The 25151-nt window shown below is 35.6% G+C and overlaps 2 protein-coding genes across 2 annotated transcripts in view; one reads left to right on the top strand and one right to left on the bottom strand.

Annotated features, from left to right (window-relative positions):
- The window catches only part of LOC123241494 (splicing factor U2AF 35 kDa subunit-like), a 54608-nt gene extending 52425 nt beyond the window's left edge, over positions 1 to 2183 (bottom strand). Inside the window, 1 exon segment of the mRNA XM_044669131.1 lies at positions 2150 to 2183. Coding sequence (XP_044525066.1) covers positions 2150 to 2183 — 34 coding nt within the window.
- Positions 2184 to 9302: 7119 nt separating this feature from the next.
- Positions 9303 to 25151, top strand: part of ZRANB3 (zinc finger RANBP2-type containing 3) — a 258475-nt gene continuing 242626 nt past the window's right edge. Inside the window, exons 1-2 of the mRNA XM_044666614.1 lie at positions 9303 to 9376; positions 17541 to 17708. Of these exons, the coding sequence (XP_044522549.1) occupies positions 9303 to 9376; positions 17541 to 17708 (242 nt within the window). The remainder of the gene's footprint in view (positions 9377 to 17540; positions 17709 to 25151) is intronic.

Here is a 25151-nt window from a genome sequence, read left to right on the forward strand (position 1 = left end):
ATATATATATATATATATATATTTTTTTTTTTTTTTTTTAACCGGGGAATAGTGGATAATATAATTGAATTGGTGGAGCCATTTGAACAAAAATTGTTGACCAAGAGACAATAGCCCATGGTAACTGAGGAGTCAAAGAGCCAGTTCTTAGCTGCCCTCATTGAGTTCAAGTTACTAAGTTTTGTCCTTGCATACTTAAAAAAACCCATAGATTTAATTTCTAAGCTTCTGGAAATAGTCTTTGAAAAACTAAAATTCACTAAGAACCACCATACTTTTTATGAAGAATAGGACTTGCCATACTTGGTGTCCTTTTTGGATAAGGTTACAGATCTGGTAGATTGGGAGAATGTGTGTTGTTTTTAATCTATCTGTCTGTATCTTTATAAAGATCTATAGATGTACATAGACATATATTTTCATACAGAGAGAGTTGTAGTATACCTATATTTCAGAAAATCATTTGATAGTATCGCATATTATCATTGTGGACATGATGGAAAATATATGCTAGGTAATATTATCTTACACATATGTGTAATCAAACTGATTGGATGACTAGACCCAAAGAGTAGACATTAGTCTTTGTGAGCTTGGAGGGAAGTCCCTAGTGGTATGCCCCAGGGATTTCTTTTTGGCCTTGAATAGTTTGATATATTGATATTATAATATATAATGTGTAATATTACACATTATATATTATATAGGTGGACTTAGAGATCTCAACTTCTCTTTCATTACTTCTTCATAGAAGGGGTGTGTACTTGAATGGATCCAGAAGATGCCAGCATATTCTTTTATCAGCCATGGTGACTAGACCACTGTACTTTATTTATTTGTTTAATAAACCCTTGCCTTCTGGCTCCAAGGCAGAAGAGTGGTAAGGATAGGCAATGGGGGTCAAGTGACTTGCCCAGGGTCACATAGCTGGGAAGTGTCTGAGGCTAGACTTGAACCTAGGACCTCCCATCTCTAGGCCTGGCTCTCAATCCCCTGAGCTACCCAGCTGCCCCCTAGACCACTGTACTTTAGATGAGGTCAATGTAGCTGATCACCCTTAATCTTTCAACTGGATCCTGGTTCACAATAGCTGGTCAGCCCTGCCCTTAATCCTTCTGTGCATTTGAGATATTAACAAAGAAAGGGAGGTCCCAACACAGTTTGATGGGGGGGGGGGGGAAAGGGGGAGACATATGGGGAACCACTTGAGTGTAGCCTTAGGTTTTGGCATCGGGTTGTTTCAGCCTGACCTTGGGAAGCTTAAAGAAAAATTACTTCAAAATAATATTACAATTCAATATTAATTTTCCACAATGGAATTTAATAAGACTAAATATAAAGTCCTATATTTGGGTTTAAAAAAAAAGTTAATCACAAGTGAAAGAGGCATAGGTAGGCAGAAGTGAGCATGAGAAAGATCTGTGATTTTTAATTGAATTACGAGTCCCACATGAATCAGTTGTACAAGATAGAGTCAAGGAAAACCAATGAGAGATCTTAGGCTACTATTTGACATAGTGTCTCCCATAAGTGATAGTTCTATCATACTCTGCCAAACTCAAGATACACCTGAATTATGTTTAGTTCTGAGTGCTACATTTTAAGGGGCATAACAAGTGCTCACATACATCTGAAGTAGGGGCTCTTAAATTTTTTAGATCTCTTTGGCAGCCTGCAAAGCTTATGACCCCTTCTCAGAATAATATTTTCATGACTACATTTATAATTGAAGGAAATGCTAAAGTCATTCAGAAGTTATTAAAAATAAGAATGTAAGTTTTTTTTCCATCTAAATTCATGGGACCCCTGAAATTTAATCTATCCTGATCCAGAATAAGTAGGCTGGATAGGGAACTGCATATTTTACCAGGCAAGAATCATTTAAAATTTAAAGGATCTGTAAACATTTAACCTAGAGAGGATAAGATTTAGTGAGGGACATGGTTGTGGGTATCTAAAGAGATGGTAAATAGGAGAGGAGTTAGATTTATTCACCTTTGGTTCTAGAGGCAAAATTAATATATACAAAAGGAAAAACTTCCTAACAATTATGCCACCTCAGAATGAAATAGGCTGCCTCAGGAAGAACTGAATTCAACCTTAGTAGTAGAAGTCTGTGAGCTAAGGATGGATGATCATTGTTAGGTACATTGTAGAGTCTTCTTGATCTCCACGATTCTCATAGTGTCTTGAAGCTGGATATTAGACTATATCTGATAATATCCAACTATATCCAATAAATAGTAATCCTTGTAGCCCCTGGACTGACATTGAGTTTCTTTATTAACATGAGGAAATTGATGTTTTAATCTGACTATAAGATAGAGAATGGATTATAAGGGAAGAACTCATCATGGAATGGGCCTCAAATTAATCTAGGTATGAATTGATAAGGGTTTGGATTAGAGTGAGACCAGCTAGAATTTGAAAAGGAAGGAATTTCAGAAATAATGGAATACAGTAAAAGTGAATGGGAAATCAAAATGTGAGTAGTTGTGGTATAATTTAATGGCCATATAATCTTGGGCATATTTCCTTTCCCATTCTGGACCTCATTTTTCTAATCTGAATAATAAGTATAATAGTATTTTAGGCTGCTTACCTCTTAGAATTGTTTGAGGAAAATTGTAAACTAAATTATTATAGAAATATGAGCAATTTTTATCCTAACCATCTAGAAACAGTATAAGTAAACAAAATTGAGCTGACTACTTTTTAATAGATATAAATCTTTTAATACAATTTTGTAAAGAAACAGTTGTGATAGTCTCTTTCAATACATGGATTAGTTTTCTCTGCATTTAGTACTTAAAAACAAAACAAAACAAACCCTTACCTTATGAGTATTAACTCTAATTATGGTGAGGGCTAGTCAGAGGGTCTTTTTTAAATGACTTGCCCAAGGTCAAACAGCTTAGAAGTATCTGAGGTCACATTTGAATCTGGAGCTTCCCAATTCCAGATGTGACCATCTATGCAATGTGCTACATAGCTGCTTCTACATTTAGCATTTACAAATGACCTTGAATTATTATTATGATTTAATATATGTTCTGTATCTTCAATGAGATTTTAAATACCTTGAGGGCAAGGAGCATGTGTAGGTGCTCAATAAGTGTTAATTGATTTATTGGTATTTAGTTTCCTGCAGACAACAATCCAAATTAGATAACGTATTCCTTTTTTAATATGGTTTAAAAATCATACTTCTTCTTGAAGAAGAAACAAAAACCACTTGATTAGCCAGCTTTCTTCCAGAAAAAAGTTTAAGGAATATATGTCAATAACTAAGGCATTTAAAATAAATCAGAAAATATCTTGTATTTTAGTAATCCTTCCTAAATATTAGTGTGTATTTGTATTATTGATTTTTGTGTTTAGTATATGGAATCAGTCTCATTCCATACCTTGTAAATATCAAGAGCTATTACAAATAATTCATGAGTGATGCCAACTCTTTGAGGAATGAAATGGGCTTTATAGCTATCTACTATGATAAGATTATTCTGAGATAGTTGGAACTATTAGAGCCCAACAGAAAAGAAGACCTATCAATTGCTACATTTCTGGAATGCTTTCAATGTCAAATTGCATTTGAGACTGTCAGGTTCCTTACCTGCAACAATCTCACCAATGAAAACAGTGATTGTTAAGTATCAAATATTCTGGCTAAAGAATAAAAAGTCAAATTTCTATAGGCCAATGGGAAGTTTCTTTCTAGTAATTGTGAATTTTTCTGTAGATAATCCAGATTTTAATCTTTGTACTTTATATAGGTTTTCCCTCATCCAAGATCATTGGGAACATAAATAAGTTGTTAATAGTCTTTGATTTTTCTGTTCTAAGTCTGCATTTTAATTCTCTGCATAGCTTTTAGGAAAGACTCAATGGCTTGTGGAGTCTCTTCACATGCCATTGTCATATTTCTTTTGCCCAACATTTAAAGAATTAAAAAATTTAAAAAAAACCTAGGTAGCATATAGTTTGTGACTTAGTAAGTAAAAAAGCAATAGTTTAATCTAGAATAGTTCAGTGATTCCAATGGATATAAAAGAAATAAATATAGAAAATAAATATTCCTGAAGGGAGTAACAAATAGATTTGCACTAGCAAATGTTTAATAATTGTTGTATTTTACCTGGTAGAATGCAATTAGTATAGCATGATTTACACTAAAAGGTTATACTCTTAATATTAGGTATACAGGTTTGTGCCTACTCTTTGACACTATTGTTTTTTCATTCTGAAACCCAAATTACTCTTTTTATTCTGTTTTTAATAGCAAATACTAATTGACGTCAACAATGAGGTTTCACACATTTACTTACTATTTAAGCCTTCCAGTTAACATCCAACCAGTTGCTAAGCAAAAAAGTGTGATTTTTAGAAGTAACTATAACACAAAAAGGCATTTTTATATAGTAGAAGAACAGTTTGGAAATCAGAAGTCTTGACTAGCACTAACTAGTTGTGTGACTAAAAAAAATCACTTGCTCTGTTAGAACCCTTAGCTATGAAATTCAAATAGTGAAAGGTTATTGTAACATAGCCTATTATAAGTTGTCAGTAGAGGTGATATTATCTGCTCATGTATCTATAGGACCTGATAGAGTAATGAATTAGCAACCTTTTTGGCTGTTAGAGCCATAAATACCTGCGGAAGGGGGAGGATGGAGGTGGAAGACACTGGAATATGGGGCAGGGACTGAAGGGCCCCCTGGGGCACATTATGGGCTCTGCCCAGACTAGCCAGTTGGGAGGTGGAGCCAGATATGGCTCCAGAGCCTTTGCAGACCCCTGAATTAGCCTATTGATTTGTAAACTTTCAACTTAGTTCTCTAATCTGGGTAGGGTACCAAGCAGAAGTTCAAAATGAATACACAGACCAAAATATTTTATGCTCATTACACATTTCTGCATTTTAAGAAAGCTTTGGTAGACAATGGTGTTTGTGTCTCTCCCTTCTTGATTCCTCCATGGTAGAATAACGTTATATGTGATCTTTGTAGAGGGAAAATATTACAAAAGTACTTGAGGAGGGAGAAAGTTGAGTGGAGGCCAATCGGTAAGAGTGCCCTAAGATTTAACTGGTACTACCCAAGAGCACTGGGAAAATGTCAAACTTGTCTTTTGAGGGTAAAATACTCAATGAAAACTTTATTATGACTCAGTGACAATGTTTATTAGAAAATAAAATATATAAATCATGAATCTGGCTTTTAAAGTTAAAACCACACAAAAAAAGAGAAAAAAAACCAAAACATTTATAATGAACCGACATTCTTTTAAATGTCAATTCAAATAGCTAGTGTTTACAAATTTTTTAACAAGTTTTTTTTTCCCCCCACAAATACATTCAGTGCCACTTAGGATTGTGACTAGACACCTTGAAAATAAACTGAAACCTAGAAATAATACTAGGGAATCAGCATGCTGGACTGTGAAAAATGGTATTGGTTGAAAAGGAAGCAGATCTCTTATTTTTATTTTTATTCTTAATTTAAATAACAAAAATGGGGTCATTTCCATATAACTGATATTGATATACAATCAAACAGAATAAAGATTGTGCATGAAACTACAGATCTTTATCATATACTACTTGCTTAAAGCCATTCTTATAATACTTTGCATTAAAAAAAATGCCTAGACCCTTCTTTCTTTTCTTTTTTGTTACTTACCCCTATCTTTTCAGCCTCCCCTGCCCTGCCTCCCATTGGAAAAAAGAAAAAACAAGATATTGTAACAAATAATGGGGTCAGGCAAAATGAATTCCCACATTAACTATGTTTGAAAATGTATGGCTTATTCTGCACCTTGAGTACATTGTTTATGTGTTAGAAGGTGGGTAGAATGAGTCATTGTTATTTAGTCAGTAAGCATTTACTAAATTGCTTACTATGTTTCAGGTATTCTTAAATCTTTTAAAATTGATTGTCTTTATGATATTATTATTGTATAGATTCATACAAGTCACCACTCCTATTTGATATAGATCTAGAAGTGCTACATGTAACAATGCAAATTAAGAATTTAATTGGTCACTGAAATTTTCAAGCATCGACATTTCTTCTTACCACATCAAACTATAAGTGGATCCATTTGAAGCTCTATTTCATAAGATTTGCTTGACATCATTTTGTTATCCTTAGCTGCCAGTAGTACCCACAGCTCTCCTTATCAAATGAAGCTTTTGGTACTTAGCAATTCACTAAGCAACTTTATACAATGCAAACCTTGATTTTGAGGTTACAGACCCAATTTTTTAAAAGGCTGTTTTTAAGTTTGTTTTTTTTTTCTTGTTATAAGCCTAAACTTTCTTTGGATAAATTCCTTTATCTTACTGACATTCATGTAAACTTTCAAGACACTAGAGTGATTTACAACTTCCATCTCTGGTTCATTTTAAAGATGAGGAAACTGAGGTAAACAGAGTAAAGTGATATGCCCAGGGTCACGCAGCTAGTAAGTGTCTAAGAACAAATTTGAACTTGGGAAGAAGAGTTCCTGACTCCAGGCTTCCTGCGTTACCTAGCTATACCATGCATAGAATAGTTGTACTTAAATGTCCAATAATTTTGCCCATTGTTTCATGCTTCCTGGAGAGCATATCCCTAGACTTCAGAAAACTGCTATATGGTTAGTCATGTAAGTAACGATAGTCTCAGCATATAGATAAATTAATTGAAGCTTAGAGGTGATCTGTGACTAGCATAAGGTCACAGACAAGTAACTGATAGAAACTAGATATGAACTCAGATCTTTTCACACTCTCAAATTGCTACATAGTGTTCTCCATGCAAAGATGTTTTAAGAATGGCTTCTAATGCTATTGAGCTGGAAAGCAAGTTAGTGTATAGATTTCTCTAAAGTGCTAGGGACGTGTGTATGTACTATATACACATGTACCAGAACTTGAATCAATGTAGTAGTACAATCATTAATGCACAAAATACCCTCAGTGTAACACATGTACAATTCCTCCCCTACTCCAATAAATACATAAATGCATTCCTGGATCCATCTAGGAAATAAGTAGCATACTAGAATAATTAGGGACCTTGGACCACTTTAGTTTGCTGCCTTGACAATGGCAATCCTACCTGACTCCTTTTCTTCTTGTCCTTGTTCTTGCTAAGCCTTTGCCTGTAGTATTTTGAGGGCTAATATCACTGACCCTCATATACATATACACAGTCCATCTTTAAGAAGACTCAGCCTGGGCAAAACGCCTCATCTACTGTCAGTTCATAGATTTAGATTTGGAAGCAATCTTAGAGGTCATCTAATCAAACCACTCATTTTATAGATGTGGAAAGGCCCAGAGTAAGTACTTGCTCAAGGTCATACAGGTAATTGGTAGTCAGGATTTAAATACAGGTCTTCTGACTCCAAATCCAGGCTTCTCTACCACATTATGTCTCTGGAATAGTAATTGTACCCATCATCTTTATGTTCTTTTTGTTTCTCCATACCATCCTGCCTTTCTTGCTAAATCTTTATAATAACAGTAACTCACATTTAAATAGTGCTTTAGGATTTACAACTTTCCTCAGAACATCTCTATGCATAGGTAATACAACTTATGGTTCTTCATTGTTCAATTGTTTTCTTGGCAACAATACTAGAGAAGTTTGCCATTTCCATCTCCAGCTTATTTTATAGATAAGGAAACCAGGATTAAGTGATTTGCCCAGGGTCACACAGCTAATAAGGGTCTGAGTCTGAATTTGAACTCAGGAAGAGCCTTTCTGACTCCAGGCCCAGCACTCTATCCACTGAACCATCCAGTGGCTGGTTCTTTATAATAATAACTTCTTAACTTTATATGACACGCTATGTTTTGCAAAATACTTTTAGTAATAATACTTAGCTAGCTTTTGCATTAAGCTTTAATGTTTGATAAGTGGTTTGTTACCCTGTGAGAAGTAGCTGCTATTGGTATCCTATTTTATGGGTGGGGGAACTGAGGATTACAGAAGTAAGTGACTTGCTTAGGACCACGTAAAACTTGTGTACCTGAGGTGGCATTTGAACTTAGGTCTTTCTGATTCTAGGACCAGCACTCTCTTCACTCTGCCAGGTAGAGAAAAGAAACTAATTCTTAGAGAGGTTAAGTCTGTTACCAATGGTCATATAGCTAAGTATCAGCACTAGGACTCAAAACATTGGATGGGGTTTTTGGAAAGAAAGGGAATAATACATGTAAGATGTCCTTGACCCCGGAAATCCCCAAAGTACTAAAGTACAAGCTATTCTTGTTTAACACATCTTCTCTCCTATCCTCAACTGATATACATTATTTTCTTTTTAAATTGTGCCCCTCAATCAAATGTAATAGACTTTGCTATTAATAGCAATGCAATGATCCAGGACAATCCCAAGGGACTTATGAGAAATAATGCTATCTACATCAAGAGAAAGAACTGTGGGAGTAGAAATGCAGAAGAGAAATATATGATTTATTACTCATTTATATGAGTATATGATGGAGGGTTTTGGTTTTAAAAGATTACTCTTTTACAAGTACGAATAATACGAAAGTAGGTTTTAAGCAATAATACATATTTAATCCAATAAAATTGCTTGTCAGCTCTGGGAGGGGGAATGAAAAAGGAGAGGGAGAGAAAACGAATCATGTAACCAAGGAAAAATATTCTATATTAATTAATTTTAGCAATAAAAATTTTAAAAACCACTCTCAAAAAATATTAAATTATGCTTCTGTTTTTTAGTTGTCTTAAGATATTAAAGACTGGTGCTAATTCTTTTAATACAAAAATAGACAAAGAAAAGCCATTTATCATTTCAGTAATCTGTAACTTAAAAGGAAATTTTCCTTTTGACTGGATCTTAGATTTTTATTCCCTTTTTGCTTTGATCTGTCTAGATTTTACAGATAAAATTGACCCTTTTTTCTCTTTGATTTTATAGATATAAGTTTATTTAAGTAATGAAACCAAGGTGAAGACATTAGGTCATGTGTGTATAAGGAAAGAAATATTTGTTCTTCAAACATCTACATGTGCTCTTCTTAAATATTCAACTTCCATTAAGAAGGTTTGATCCATATAAATGTATATAATATCTAATGAATATATATGCCGAGAACCATAATCAGTATAATGATCATCCATAATTCTAGGCTTAATGATAAAACACATTATCTGCCTCCTGACAGAGGTAATAGATTTAGAGTACAAAGATGTAAGGATATAGAGGTCTGTTATGTATTGTTTATGTGTGAAATATTATGGATATTTATGTTGTTGAGGAGGATGCTGGGGTAAAATACTTTGTTGATGTTCACAAAAGTATCTTTCAGCTCCCCCTTAGAAGGAAAGCCAGGAATGACTTCCCTTCACCAGGCCAGTACGTAAGTTTCTTGGAGACTAAATATTTATATAAAAAGCTATTTGTTTATATTTAATGATACGAATATAAGGATTAGTAACAAGGAAAGCCTTAACATTAAAGGGAAACTAACTTTTCACCCACCTTCTACATTCGCCTCATGGTGAAATCTTCTTTGTCTTCCAGCTACTCTGAACCTGCCTAGCACTTACTAAAAAACCCCCAAAATGCTATCTGACTACAATCTAAATATAATCCTAATTAAAATTAACTTAATGTCATTAAAGATGTCTCCAAGTAAAAACCAAGTCAGGCAGCCCACTATGGCAGCAGCTGTCTAAACAGAGGGTAGCTCTGGGATGGCCCAGAGTCCAGGCAAAACAGGCCTTTGATCTTTCTTTACTCAAAACCATTCTCCACCAAAGCAGATCTTCCAACTTCTTTCTTCAAGATGAATTCTCATAGTAAAGGGATAAGAAAACGTCTTCACATGGTTTAGAGTTCTCTCTCCCCTATATATACAACAAAGAGCAAGGTCTGGGATGTCTGTCTTCACCAGAAGCCAGAGAGAGTCTCTCTAACTGAAGCCAGTGAGTAAGTGTCAGTAACTCTCAGCTCATTCACCAACTGTCAGAATTTTATCTGCTTCTTACTTTCCAAATTCTGATTTAAAGCATAGCACTTTGCCTTGCCTGTACCCTCAGAGACCCCTTTCTTAAAATTCTTATCTTACTAATACCTAATCAATATATTTCTGAATTTCCTTACTACATGTGTGTTAGTATTTAGACAATGTAATTTTGCTTGTTTATGCATAGTAGTTACAAGGAATTTGTTTTTCTTTTCTATTTTTTTAATGGAGTGGGGTGTGAAGGAAATTAAAGCAATTTCTATTAATTAAAAATTTTAATGCACTTTCAGGAGAGGTAACTGGTAAAAGTTTGTAACTATATAGATATAATTTGTATATTATATTAATCTATATTACCTAGAAATACATTTTTAGATTGCTAGGAAATTTTGTTACTAATTAGAAAAGGAAATTTGACTTTAATGACAAATTATTTTGGAACCAAGTTTTTTAGATTGAGTCATGTGTCAGAGTACATAAAGTGGCACATACTTTATCTTGCTAACTGTTTGAAGACTATTTTTTTAAACATTCAAACATTATACTGATAATGGTCATAATATAGAGCACAGGAGAATCAAACTAAAATAAATTCTCTGACATTTTTCATATAATGCATTGAACACTTTAATATAGTTATAGGGGATATATGTTTTATTGCAGAGGATACAGGGCTAGATGATCTAAAAGTGTTTTTGTTGCCTTTTTTTCCCCTATCATCTGGTGACTAAAATTTTATCTGTGGAAATCAAATGATGAAGGTAATGTTAATTAGAGTTGATGTTAATTTGTCTGATTAAAAAAAAGGAATAAATTTTAGTATTTTAAAATAAACCTCTAATTCTGAAGTAATTTAATGAATATACATCAGATATGAGTGTCTTGCACAGTATATACTTCTTTAAATACAGATTTGCCCCATTTAAGAAAATCATATTCAGGAACATTTAAACTTACAGAACACATAAATTAAGGTGTTAGAAAATAACAGTTTGCTTTACAGGATGATTTCACCTTGAAAACAAGCTCACAATGCATATATATGCATACATTGAATAATTCTATTTATATATACTTAGTTTATATGCACCTTTTCTGGAATAAGGAATGTGATATAGATTTGTATTGTTTGGTTTGCTGTGGCAGTCCCCACAATGACATTCTTTTCTCTTCAAACCATCCATATCATTTTCTCATGCATAGGACTTCATTTTATACTTTCCTGAGAAGACTGAGGTTATTCATCATAAATTCTTTCTTTTTAGTTCCATTCCTTAAAAGCTCTCAGCAAACCTGTTCTCTTCTTTGTTTCTGTTAAGACCATAGAAACAGAAAAGGTCCCATATGTACAAAAATATTTATACCAGTTTTTTTTGTAGTGATAAAAAATTGGAAAATAAAGAGATGAGCATCAACCAAGATATGTCTGAATTATGGTATTATGAATGTAATGGAGTACTAATATGCTATGACAGATAGGAAATATTGTCTGAGACCAGATTCAAACTCAGAAAGAGGGGCCATCCTGTCTCCAGACCTGGCACTGTATCTGTTCTACCACCTAGCTGCCTGAATAAAGAAATAAATTATATCAGAGGTTATATAGTGTGTAAATGGAATTAGCTCTAGCCCATTCCTAGTCAAAACTCTACTTACCCTAGGCATCAAGATGATATCATCCCCACCTCCATCAGTAGGGAGGGGAGATAAGTTAATCACATGTGACAATAAGTATCAAATCAAGAACAAGGGACTGCCCTTTGGGCAGTCCAAAGCAGTGTAGAGGCAGCCATTGGTCCACTTGAATTAGAGGTGGAACTACAGGAAATGATGAGAGACACTATCTCTTCAAATATGTGAGTTACTAGCTGGTGAAGGAGTTCAGGCTTTGAACTTGGTGCTGGAGGTGCTCAGCTGAGACCTCAGACTGCTTCTACTCTGAATTGTCACATGGGTAAGTTAGGCTGACTTCCTTGGCCTACCTTGGTGTTTCCAAACTGCTTTAAGTAGGCTTATAGCCTCTCTGATTTCTAAGTTCTTGTGGCTTGTAGCCTAGTTTAATTAGCCTTTTAACCCTCTCTCTCCGTCCAGGCCTCTCTAGGCTTGGACTAGCCTCTCCCTCTCTCTATTTCCCTACCTTTTACCTTCCTAATTGTAAATAAACTACCTTAAACCCGATCCTGACTTGGGTCTATTTTAATTATGGAATCAATCTGAATTGTTGATTCCTGGCAGCCACACTTTAAATATATATCTATAAAATATCTAAAATCTCTCTCTTCCAATTGTTAGAATTTTATATGTATTATAATATATATATATATTTAGAAGTTATATAACACAAGTTATAATATATATTATTATTATGTAGAGGTTATATAGAAAGACATGAACTGATATAGAGTGAAGAAGAACCAGAATAATTTATACAAAAAGACAAACAACTTTGAAAGTTCTGAGAACTATGATTGATATAAAGACCATCCATGATTCTAGATGAATAGTGATGAAATACATTGTCTGCCTCCTGACATAGAAGATGATGGATTTAGAATGCAGAATGAGAGGTATCTGTATATACATGCATATATGATTATGCATATATATAGGTGTGCATATTTGCAGTCAGTGAAGGAATCTGTTTTGCTTGTCTATGAATATTTGTTAAAAACATTTTTTTTCTTTCCCTACTAGTGTAGGAGGGGCATAAGAGACTAAATAGATTTCTGTTAAATTATTAAATGCACTTTCAGGAGAGGCCAGTATTGTTAGTTTTGCTTAGTTTTATTTTTTTATAAGAAACTTCTCATGAAGTGGAGGTAATCTGTAAAAGTTTGTAATTACATACACACATATATATCATATATACATACATGTAGAACTCACGTAAATAAAAAACATGGAGCCCTTCCCTTCTGACCAAGAAGGCCTGTCCCTTTGACTCTTTCTTCCCTTCCCTCTCTTTTTTGATTGGGTCCCCTACAAATTGATGTTATACCACTTCAACTGGGTCCTCCCTGCTGCTAAGCAATCCTTGTATACCTGCCTTGCCTGATCAACTCCCTATTCCACTCTCCACAGTGACCTTTTCATCCTTTCTCAAACCTCCCTTGGCATCCCCTTCCCTAGCCTCTAAGCTGAGATTCTTTCTTCATATTTCAGAAAAAAATTGAGGCCATTCACCATGAGCTCCCTCTTTTCCACTCTTTATCTCCCATCACTCAGATGCCTTCTGCCACTTTCTTCTCCATCACTCTTGTCTCACATGATGAGGTAGCCTTAGTTCTTATTAAGGCTAATCCCTCTATTTGTCCAGGCAATTTTACTCCATCCCATTTCCTCCAACAGACTATTCCTTCTGTCATTCCTACTCTTTCACTAATTATCAGTCTTTCCCTGCCTCCTGATTCCTTCCCTATGGCCTACACCCTCATAAAACTTTCACTTGATCCCTCTATCTCTGCTATCATCCTATATCACATCTTCTCAAAAGGCCATTTATAATAGGTACCTTCATTTTCTCTCCTTTCCCAGTATAATCCCTTATAAGCTGGCTTCCACTTTTTCATTCCACTAAAACTGCTTTCTCCAAAGTTACCAATGATTTCTTAGTTGCCAAATCCATTGTCCTTTTCTCAGTCCTCATTCTCCTTGACCTCTCTTCAGGCCTTGATATTGTTGATCACTCTCTTCTTTGTGATATTCTCTTCTCTATAGGTTTTCTGTACTCTTCCCTTCTTGTTCTTCTACATATTTGATCTTATTCACCTTTGCTAGTTCTTCACCCACATCATGCTTTCCACCTGTAGGTGGCCCTCTAGGTTCTGTCCTGGATCACCTCCCTCTTATACTACTTTTCTTGGTAATCCCATCAGCTACCATGGAATTAATTACTATGTGCTGATTAGTTTCAAATCTACCTCTTCTGCCCCATGCTTTCTGCTGATCTTCAATTTCTTATCTCCAGCTCTTTTCAACCACTGGAACTTGATGTTTAGTATACATTTAACTCAACCTGTCCAAAACAAGAACTCACTTCTCTTAATCCTTGTCCCTTCTCCCCTTCACTATTATTGCCTTAGAGGGCCATCTCCTCAGTTCTCCAGGCATGCAGCCTAAGATTCATCTTAATTCCTCCCTTACTTTCTTACCTTCCATTTGCTGCAGTTTGTTGCCAAGGCCTGTCAATTTCACCTTTGTCATGTATCTTGAATATGGTCCTTTCACTCCCCTGACACTGCCAACACTTGTGCAGGCCTCCTCACCACAGGTCTGAACTATTATGGGTAGCTCCACTTCAATCCATCTTCCCTTCAGCCACTAAAATGATTTTCTTAAAGACTCTTTCTATGTCACTCCCCTTCTTAATAAATTACAGTGACTTCCTTTTGCTTCTGGAGTCAAATGCAAAATCCTGTTCAGCATTCTGTGTCCTTCATAAACCACCCTTCCTCATTTCTTCCAGTCTGTTTTACTCTTATATATATCTGTTTTACTCTTCTACCCAGTGACATTAGCCTTCTGGCTTTTCCATGAACAAGGTTAGCTCTGAGCATTTTCTCTGCCTTCCCTCCATGGCTGGAACTTGGCTGAAACATGGCTTCTCATCTTCACTTCCTGGCTTCCCTGACTTTCATGTCCTAATTAAATTCCCATCTTCTGCATTATCGAAAACCTTTCCCAGTTCCTCTTAATTCTAGTGCCTTCCTTCTCTTTTAATTATTTCCAGTTTAACATGTCTATAGTGTTATGAGCAGTAAAGGGGCTCAGGAAATGCTAGTGATGGTTGCTCAAATAGGAGAGAGACCCTAGCCACAGCAAGATGTGAGGTAGGTTTTGTTCCCACACCAGCTGGGCTAAGCCTTCTTTAAACTGAAGATTCTTTGCTAAACCACAAGCCTTAGAAACCAATCCAGCCAGGCAGTTGGTAGGAGTTTCCAGGAAGTAGAATGTAGGTTCCTGAAACCTTTAGGTTGAAATGAAGATCACCACTGGCTTGGAAATGACTATAGCCAGTTAGAGATATTACTGGATCTGACTGCTTGAAACTAGTTACTGTTACTAAGGTAAAAAGTTGACTTTCAAAGATTATCAGGCTTTAGGATCAAACTGAGTTTATTTGTTATCAAACTGAGGGTAAGTAAGAGGGGGAAGGTAAATGGGTGAAGGTACCCTAAATGATCTTGCCTATTATTAAGACTAAAATAAATATTGAAGCACAAGTTGTTCCCTAAGGTTCAGAGTATGGGAAGACCTTGGGGGCCTCTCCCAACTCTGTTGCTATTTGTTGCTGAGCCCAGATGCTATCAAGCTCCTGGGTCAGATGCTGCTGTTTCCTTGAAACTAGTTGTTCACTCTTGCTTGATTTTAAGGTTGTTGGCTATGCCAATAAGGTATTGATTTGGCTAGCAATGAAGGTTGTCCCTACCTGCCTGCCTAATCCAATCACGCAGACCTCCCAATACCCAGTTTACCACCATCTCTTCCCTAACCCTAGGTGATGAGAGAAAGAAGTGAACCTCAGGGGTTTGTGAACCCCAATTTATACCTTGTCCTTAACTGTCACCTTGGCACATGCCCTGGGGTGCTTTGCCAGGTTCTGTGTTCCAAAGTGGCAAACTGCTATTTTGTACCTACAGAAAATGGCTGCCCATTTCTGCATATCACAATAGCTCATTTGTATGATTTGTTTACATGTTGTCTACCTCCGTTAGATCCTGAATTCCTCATTTTCCTATATCACTGTCTACTGGATATTTCAAATAGGGTATCCTGTAGGCATTTCAAATTAAATATATCCAAAACTGGATTTTGCCCTGAACTATTTCTCTTCTGAACTTTCCAATTTGTGTCAAGGCACTACTATCTTTCTGGTCAGCCAGGTTCACAACCCTGGATTCATCTGCTTTCCTTCTCTCTTCCCCTAAAAAATTATAGTTAGTCACCAAATTTTGCCTCTTCTAACTCTGTATCATTTCTATAAAGTCCATGTCCTTCATACTTCTCTTCTTACCTGGGACATCAAATTATATAGCTCCCTGATTTTTCTTTTTGATTCCAGGCTCCTTCTTATCTTTTATCTAGCTGCCACATTAATGTTCCTGAAGCACTTCAGGGCCTCCCTGTTGCATTAGGGGAAAATATACAATTTCTACTTTGGTATATTTAAGCCTTTCACAATCTGACTATAGCCTGTTTTTAAAAATAAATGTTTTATTAATGCTCTTTAAAAAATGTTACCATAACATCCTAGTTACTTCCTAGTGACTAATCTCCTTCCAATAAAATCCTCCCTTGAAACAAATGTGTTAATGAAATACAGTGACACACTGCCTATATCTGACAATGTACACATTCTTCTTTATGGAGTCTACTACCTCTTTGCTTTTAGGTGAGAGACATTTATGAGACTGATTAGGTCCTCTGAAGTCATTGGTCACTGCATTAATCAGAGTTCTAAAGTCTTTCATTGTGGTTTTCACATATATCATTAAAGTAATTATAGTTTTCCTTGCTTTGTTTATTTTGCTTTTCATTAGTGTATGCTATTCTTACACTTCTCTGAATTCTTCATATTTGCCATTTCTGTACCATAATTGCATTCATATATCATAGCTTGTTCAACTATTCTCCATTTGATAGAATCCCTCCTATTTTCCAATGATTTTCTGTTACCAAAAAAATTATTGCTAGAAATCTTTTTGTATATGTGATACTTTTCTATCTAAAGACCTCTGGGATATGCCTTGTGATATTGCTAGACAAAGAGTAATACTTCTTATAGTTAAGTGACCTTTTTTCCTAATTCAAAATCACTTTCCAAGTTTGGACCAATTCATAGCCCTTCCAACAACTCTTTCTTCCCACAACACTTACTATTTTCATGTTTTGTCTTCTGATACTGTGAAGGTGAAACGCTCATTTTAATTTGCTTTTTTCTTATTAGAGATTTGTTGAATTGAATTGCCAGTGAACCGATTGTTGCATTTTGAATTAATATATCATGTTAATTAACAAATTATTAATTAATTTTCTCAATGCTGTTTAAGTTACCAAACATTTATTAAGTATCTCTTATGTGCATGATAATGTGAACTGTGTATCTATCAAAACACTATGCAGTACTGGGGGTAGCTGTGTAGCTCAGTGGATTGAGAGCCAGGCCTAGAGATGGGAGGTCCAAGGTTCAAATCTGGCCTCAGACACTTCCCAACTGTGTGACCCTGGGCAAGTCACTTGATCCCCATTGGCTACCCTTTCCACTCCTCTGCCTTGGAGCCAATACACAGTATTGACTACAAAATGGAAGGTAAGAGTTTTAATTAAAAAACAAACAAAGAAACAAACAAACAAAAAAACCACTATGTAGTACTGTTTATTCAAAGAATATGTTTCAGTAGGTGATAACCAAATAGAGCATAACAAGGTTATTTTGTAACAAGTTTTTAGTGATTTAAGAAAACCTAGGCATTTAATTTTATTTTTGAAGGTATTAACATGATGACATTTTATTCTGCTATATATTTCTTATCACTATTTTAAATTTAATTTTTAGGCTCAACATGTACAACATATCTAATACCCAAGAACCTTGTACAACTAAAAATTCTTGTTTGAAAACTGAGTTTGAAGATCGGCTGTTGTTTTTGCCTGAAAAATTAAGAGCGAGACTACTTCCTTTCCAGAAGAATGGTATCAGCTTTGCATTGAAAAGAGATGGCAGGTAAAGAGTGCAGCCTTAATCGCTTTAAAACACGTAAGATTAAAATTAATATCCAATAACTCCTAGTATTATATTTTATAAGATTCATTAATAATCACTTGAAGTAAAAGAAATAAAAAGACAAAAAAGTAAAAAGCCTGAGTAAAGAGAAGTTTTCCCAGCCGTGTTTGCCCAAAGAGGGGGTGGCGGGGATACATACAAACTTTATCTCCAAAATGTAAGGCTATAACGTGAGAATGAAAAGTGGGATGCTGGGATTTGGAGTCCTGGGGAGAAGATTCTATTTACACAAATGTAAATTTAAAATAAATATTGCTCTGAAATATATAGATGCTTTATTTTACACATTATTTTATGGAATGTCAGTATTTAAGAATTTAAAGGGACACCAAAGACCATTTAATCTAACTGAAAAACCTTTCTACCAATCTCTAAAAACTGTTCATTAAACCTGTGATTGAAGACCTACAGTTAGGGAAAATCTGTTTAGGCAATCCATTCTTCCTTAAGACTTCTCTAGTTTTTTTCCTTAAATCCAATCTAAATCTACTTCTCTGCCATCTGTACCAATTTCTCTTCATTTTGTCTTCTAGAATCAACCAAACCAACCCAATTGTTTGTCCCCCTGATTTTCTCCTTCAGAGTAAACATCTTCCCCAGTCCCTTTAGCCAGTCTTTAAATGGCATGTTCTTCAAATCTCACCACTCTGGGCATCCACAGCTTCATGGAATAATAGAATTTCAGATTTGATTGGAACCTTAGTGATCATCTGGTTTAATCTCTATCAAAAAGAATCTCAATTATAATATACCCAACAAGTGGGTAGAGGGAAACCCCCTATCCTCAAGTCAGCCCATTTCACTTTTTCCCTACTTGTAATTGTAAATACACTTTCCCTGATATCAAGCCTAATTTTATCTCTTTAAAACTTCTACCCATTGTGCCTCAGGGGCTATAAAAAGCAATGGTAATCCCTCTATAACACCATAACCCTTCAATTACATGAAGAAAGCTAATGATTTTCCCCTGTGCTCAATTTTTTCTTTTGCAGGGTAAGTATGCTCAAAAACTGATCTGAATATGATTTGGGCAAGGCCCTTCACCATCCTAGTTGTCTTCCTTTGGGTAGGACTCAATATTTTTCTTTACCTTGGTGCTACAGAAATGAACACCGTTAAATGAGGCTTGATTAAGACAGAGTACAATGGGATTATCACCTCTCAGGTCTTGGAAACTGGTTCTCTTACTGTAGTCCAATACCACTGTAGCTTTTGGAGCTGCATGTATTGCTGGCACATACATCTTGCTTGCAATCCATCAAAAATTCCAGATCTTTTTCAGAACTACTATCTAACATTGTCTCCTCCATTTGTACTTGTGAATTTTATTTTTTTGTACCCACATATAAGAAGTTATACTTATCCTTAATAGATTCAGTTCAGTGTTCTAGACTGTTAGTGCCTTTTTGGATCCAGAGTCTTATCTTTTATTGTGTTAGCTGTCTTCCTTGATTTGTATCATCTATAGATTTAATGATCATGCCATCCATGCTTTTTGTCAAGTCATTGATAAAAACGTGAATCATCACAGGACTAAAAACAGATCCCTGGATATTCCACTGGACACCTCCTGACATAGTGACACAAGAATCATTAACTATTTTTTTGAGTTTATTCATCTAGCCATTTCTGAATCCATCTCCTCATATTACTATTTAATCCACATCATTCCATCTTCTCTACAAAAATAGTATGAGGTAACTTATCAAAGAAAAAATTTAAGTCTAGGTAAACTCTGTCATACCATCTACTAGTTGTAATCCTGTCAAAATGGTAAAAAAAGTCTGGTAGGACCAGTTCTTGAAGAAGCCATACTGGGTTTTTATCACCCCCTTGTGGAGGCACTCTGCCTTACTCATGTTCATTCTGAACTACATCTGCAAAAGCTACTTTTCCAGTTGTGTTCTGACCTGTTTTATTCTGGACTCATGTCTTTTCACTATCATATAGGGTAGTGTTCACATTTTTGGCTGTCATGTTGCCTCATATACAACTAAAACTTTCACATCTTTTTCATGATATCTGCTTTCTATCTTTATTCCCTATCCTCTACTTGTGAATTTTGGACAAGTCAGATTTTTACTTTTATCCCTATTAAATTTAATCTGTTTTTACACTCAACTCATTACTATAGCCCTTCCAGATTTTTTTTTCTGATCTTGTAATCCAACATGTTTGCTATGTCTCCAAGATTTTGTCATCTGCAAAACTGACAAAACATGCCTTACCTAACTTCATCCCAGTATAGGATTTAAATTAATGTCCAATACTCCAAGTATTATATTTTATAAAGTTTATTGATAATCACTAGAAGTAAAGAAATAAAAAGCTAATTTTTTAACAAAATTAAAACCACACGGGAAAGTTCTCCTGGCACTCACCTCATGCCACCTCCACAAGAAGTAATCAGGGCAAGAAAGAACCAGAGGTGGTGCTACACAAAATTTATAACCTCCCTACATCACATCATGTGAGGAGAGTGGGGTGCTGGGAATCGTAGTTTTTAGGGTAACACATTCTAATTACATAATCCTCCCATGATCCCAGATTTACATGCCTGGTTTCCCCATGGAATCAGTACACATAACCAACTTATATCTTTAAAGATCTATAACTAGAGGTACATCCAATATTGTACTTTCTAAGGGGAAATTACAATAATTTGGGGATAAGAGGGAATAAAAAAGAAAGAGAACAAAACCAGTGATTGCTAGGCACAATGACAAAAAGCCAATTGGGGGGCAATCCCCTTTGGCTTAATAGTGTACATTCAAAATAAATGCATTTAATCCCCAACAGTTCAATTTCACTACATCCCAAAGTTCATTCTGGATCCTTTAGTGCAGTGTGAGGTTTCTGCAGGCACTTCCATGGTACATTCTCCAAACAGTTCACTTTCTGGATTCAGAGAGGTATCTTGTTTCTTATCATAAAATTACTCTCAAACAAGAAAAATTTTTTATAAAATTAAGAGTTTTATGACAATTATATACCTATCACTGGTAAAAATGTGGAACATCTCTGAACCTAGAAGAGATTCCTGTGGTCTCCATTAGAGACAACCTATTATTGGCTCATTTTGGGCTCTGGTGATTCATTCATGACCAAAACCTCCTTACTTTGACCCTCTCTATCTTGGCTACAGGTTACTATATGACATTCTGCTAAATATTTTACTGAAGTATTCCATGGTTTTATCAGAATCTTTGTTTTTCTAACAGTCTAATAATTTTGTCAAAAAATAAAATCTTAGTTTGTCCTGTCGTATTTGAAGAAGCCATGCTGATTCTTTTTATGATCACTTCACTGGTTCCCTTTCTAAACATTCACAAATATTATTTTAATAGAGTTTACTATCATTATACCAGAAGTAGAAGGATAAATGACTAAACTTTGGGTTGTAGATTTGAACACCTTTATTCATTTGAAAATGAAGGCAACATTGACACTCCTCAGGGAATTATGAACTACCCCTAATGGTCTCTTCTTCCCATTTTTTACTTTCTGACTCTTCATGATATTTGTGATTCCACCTCATCATTTTATTCAGTACAAAATCCTTCTGGGTTTTTCCACCTTTCTCATTTCCACTTAGAACACTCTGCCTGTTTCATAGATACATGTTCTACATGCTTAGTGGGACTTCTTCCCACACTCTTCAGAGCTGCATTCTTTACTACAGCCTTAGGATACTGATTAAAGCTCCTCCTTTCTTTATATCCTTTGTTTCCTCTGTTATCGCTATTGAATACTTCATTCTCCTTGATAACTGGGAGATAAATAAAAATGTCTTTCCCTTTTATTTTTCTAATGTAGAAGGTAGATCTTGCACTTTGTGCATACCTAAGTATTTTTAGCTACAAGCAGAAACACAACATAGCTCACTTTTTTGAGATCACTACAAAATTCTTATTTGCTTCAAGGAAAATAACATTCCTTTGTCTTTTTCATAACCCTTATGGTTATGAAATCAACTTATGGTTGATCATTGTGTAGACCTCTGAGTGGGATCAATTTATCTATAGCTTTTATGGTAATGAGATGGTATAATTTACATAAGTGCCTTTAAATAGTATTTATCACATTCCTTGATTCAAACTGAAGTAGATCTTCAAGGAGAAATTCAATTATCTAATTGGTTCTATCCACCTTATTTCACCTTACCACTCAATTATAGATATTTCTTGAATATCTCTGGCCCAATAACACTCTCTCCCCTCTGGGAGGCCAGAAGGATGATGCTCTGAGGTTTAATTAACTTAGTAAACACTACTATACAAGCTGTAATCCAGTTATCTAATTAGTTCTGCCACTGCTATATCACATTGTTGTTGGTCTTCAAATGTTTCCTTGTAGTTATCTGATATCTATGAGGGTAACTGGGAATCCTTTGAAAGCTGCCCTATGTTATATAATTTTTTTTCCTCGAACAAAAGTACAAGGGAGCCAAGGAAGCCAAAATGTGGAAGTGAGGTACAGGAACATTCCAGCATATTACTAATAATAAATAATTATTTTCAGATAGTTCAGGTTTATTATTTTTTCTAGTATTTAAGTACATGCATTATTCTAAAAATCTCCCAGGTGTTCACTTAAATGACTTTTGTGTTTGGATAGATTTTGAACCTTTGAGAAGAAATAGACTTGTATGCATATACTACTTAAATTCATCCACACACACACACATATATATATGTTTTTGTTTACTTGTACATAGTCCATGAAAAACTGATAACATTTGTCTTAATTGGCTGAAATGCTGCTTAATTCTTCTATTTAAGAGAACTTATTAAACTGAAAAAAGTGAAGTACTTGCTGAAGAGTAGGTTAGGGTAACCTTTTCAGTTCTTAAGGTTTTATGACATTTAAAAAAATCATATTATAATTCATTAAGAAAAGATCCTATCTGCTCTGAATTTCTTGACAATGAATTTCTCAAAACAATAATTTGCTTTGGCAGAATCCTGTTAAAATCAACTCTCTATAACAAACTTTGCGGAAATGGAGTGTGATGGTAATTTTTTTGTACAAAAGTCATGTTTCATGGTTATTATTAAAAGTCACCTTTTTAGATTCTATAAGACCAGACTGTTATCACTAGATAGTTAGCTCCCCTAAATTGGTGCTACCTATGTGATATGGTGACGAGAGAGTACTGGGCCTTGTGAGATGGAGATTTTGGGAAAGAGACAAGTTTGCAGCAAAGGGAAATGGAATTTGGTGAAACTGCAGAGACAGGGGGAAACCTGGCTAGAATCTTGAAGGACGGGGTCTGGAAATTCTGACTGCCAGCCAGAGGGGAGTTGGTTCAGGTCTGTGAAGCCAGAGCCATCTCCCAGATTCAGCTCTGACCTCTTGCTGATCTCTAACCCATTCCTGTGAGCTATTTCAACCTGGAAGCTGCTGAAGGTTTTAACTCTGTTAACTTTAAGAAGATCAAAACAGAGAGAGGGAGCAAATTGAACTGCCAAGGTTGCCTCAGGAGGATTTGCCTCTCTGGGGTGGACCCAATCACTTCTGACTCCAGTTTTCAATGCTACTCAAACTATATTCTATAAGACTTATAACCTGTATGGGTTTTAGCTTAGAATTAGATAGATAGCAGGGGATCTCTTAGGCAGAGAGTGAAGATAGAGTAGACCCGGCCTAGCCTGGGATATATAAGAATGAACAAAACCAGTCAACAAATGTTATGATAGAAGGGGAGAGAGAGTCTATGAGGTGAGACTCTCTTCTAGCTCTCCCCTCCTGCCAAATATACATTGCTGAGACTTTGAGGGGGTGTCACCCCAAAACTGGGTGACCTGGATGGTCATGCCACCCCCACAGGAGTTGGGGACGAGGCTTCCCTTTAAGATGAGGTATTGGGTACCCAATCCGATTCTGAACGAGGGGGTTCACGCAAGCCTCCCCTGAGGTCAGCCAACTTCACAGTGGGTGGTCTGGCTCCAAGCTGTGATTCCCCTCCCCTTCCTCTCTCAGGCACTCTGGAATGCTATCTGACTAATGAATGGCTTTTATTAATATCAATATAGGGATTGGGGAAAGGGGTGAAGGGCAGAGGGATTTTGGGGTGCCCTCTTTATTTCTATGGGGTCCGTCACTCAGGTGGGAACCTTTGTGGTTCCTGCTCCCAAGCGTCTCCCCTCGTCACTTCTCCAGTTTCTATTTCTATTTCCTATTTCTATCCTTTTCTATAATTTCAAGTCAAACCGGATGGGGTCTCTCAGCAAGGTTGGGTAATGTCAGAAGGAGCCTAAGAGATTACTCCCTAAATGGAATCCCAAAACTTAGCTGACTCTATGATTGAAGTCTTGCTGGGTGAGATGCGATGGGATGCCTTTGACCAGGGAATCAGGGTTTCAATGTCCAAAGAAAGATCCTCAGGAAGCCCTCAGGACTGGATTCGAGCTGAGATGTTCTCCTCCTCCCTCTCTCAGTTCTCTGCGGGAACTCCTTCCTCCTTCTCTCCTCCGGAGAATTACCCAGAATCCCTCTTGGCCTTAACTGTCACCAATGGCCTTCTTCTGGCTCTTTTTGTCCCATCCCTCATCCTTAGAGTATCCCGGTTTTGTGTGGTGGGACTTTTTTTTTTCAGAAAGTCCCACTTAATTCATGCATCACTATTTCATATTCTTATTTTATGTTCCCCCTCCCTCCAAAATAATAAATCTTTATCTTGTCCTATCACTATACTAATTATCTATTCCTATTCTAAGACGGGGTTTGGAGAAGTTGGTAGGGGGATGAGGGTTGCAATATATATAACAATATTTACAGGGTACAAAACAATTTTGTAACATGAAAATTTTTCCATTGAACACAATGTCTAAGTTTACAGTGTAACAATTTTCTTATCCTTAAACTCTTCTAAGTTATTATTTAACACATCTATGATTTTAACAGAATTTTAACTTGTTTCTGCTTTTAATATATGTCTATCAAGTAATGCAAGTTATCTTACTATTCCTAGCTATTATCAAATTATGGTTAAACTACTTATGTTTTAAATGCAATGTTAATTTTCATATTGAGAATCTGTTTTAGTATGTTAGTATTCTTAGTTATTTATCCAACAACACTTATATATTTTATTCTTATGCTTTCCCTGCTCTAGCTTGCTAAACATTTTGAACTTCCCTAGCCCTTTCTGCACTTTCCCTATGTCTAATGTACAAATTATCTGTTAAATTGTTAGTATGCTACAGTATCTACATGGTTAGGGATTATTATTTACAATTCTGTTCTACTTTTCAAACCTATATTATAAGTATATATAAAATTTACTTTATTTACACTATTATACGTTTTTTTCAAGCATTAATTCTGAATATCAATGTTAACCAGACGAGAAAATCACTTGATCTTCTAATGTGGTTAAAA

This window comes from Gracilinanus agilis, chromosome 3 (assembly GCF_016433145.1).
Source record: "Gracilinanus agilis isolate LMUSP501 chromosome 3, AgileGrace, whole genome shotgun sequence".
NCBI lineage: Eukaryota > Metazoa > Chordata > Mammalia > Didelphimorphia > Didelphidae > Gracilinanus > Gracilinanus agilis.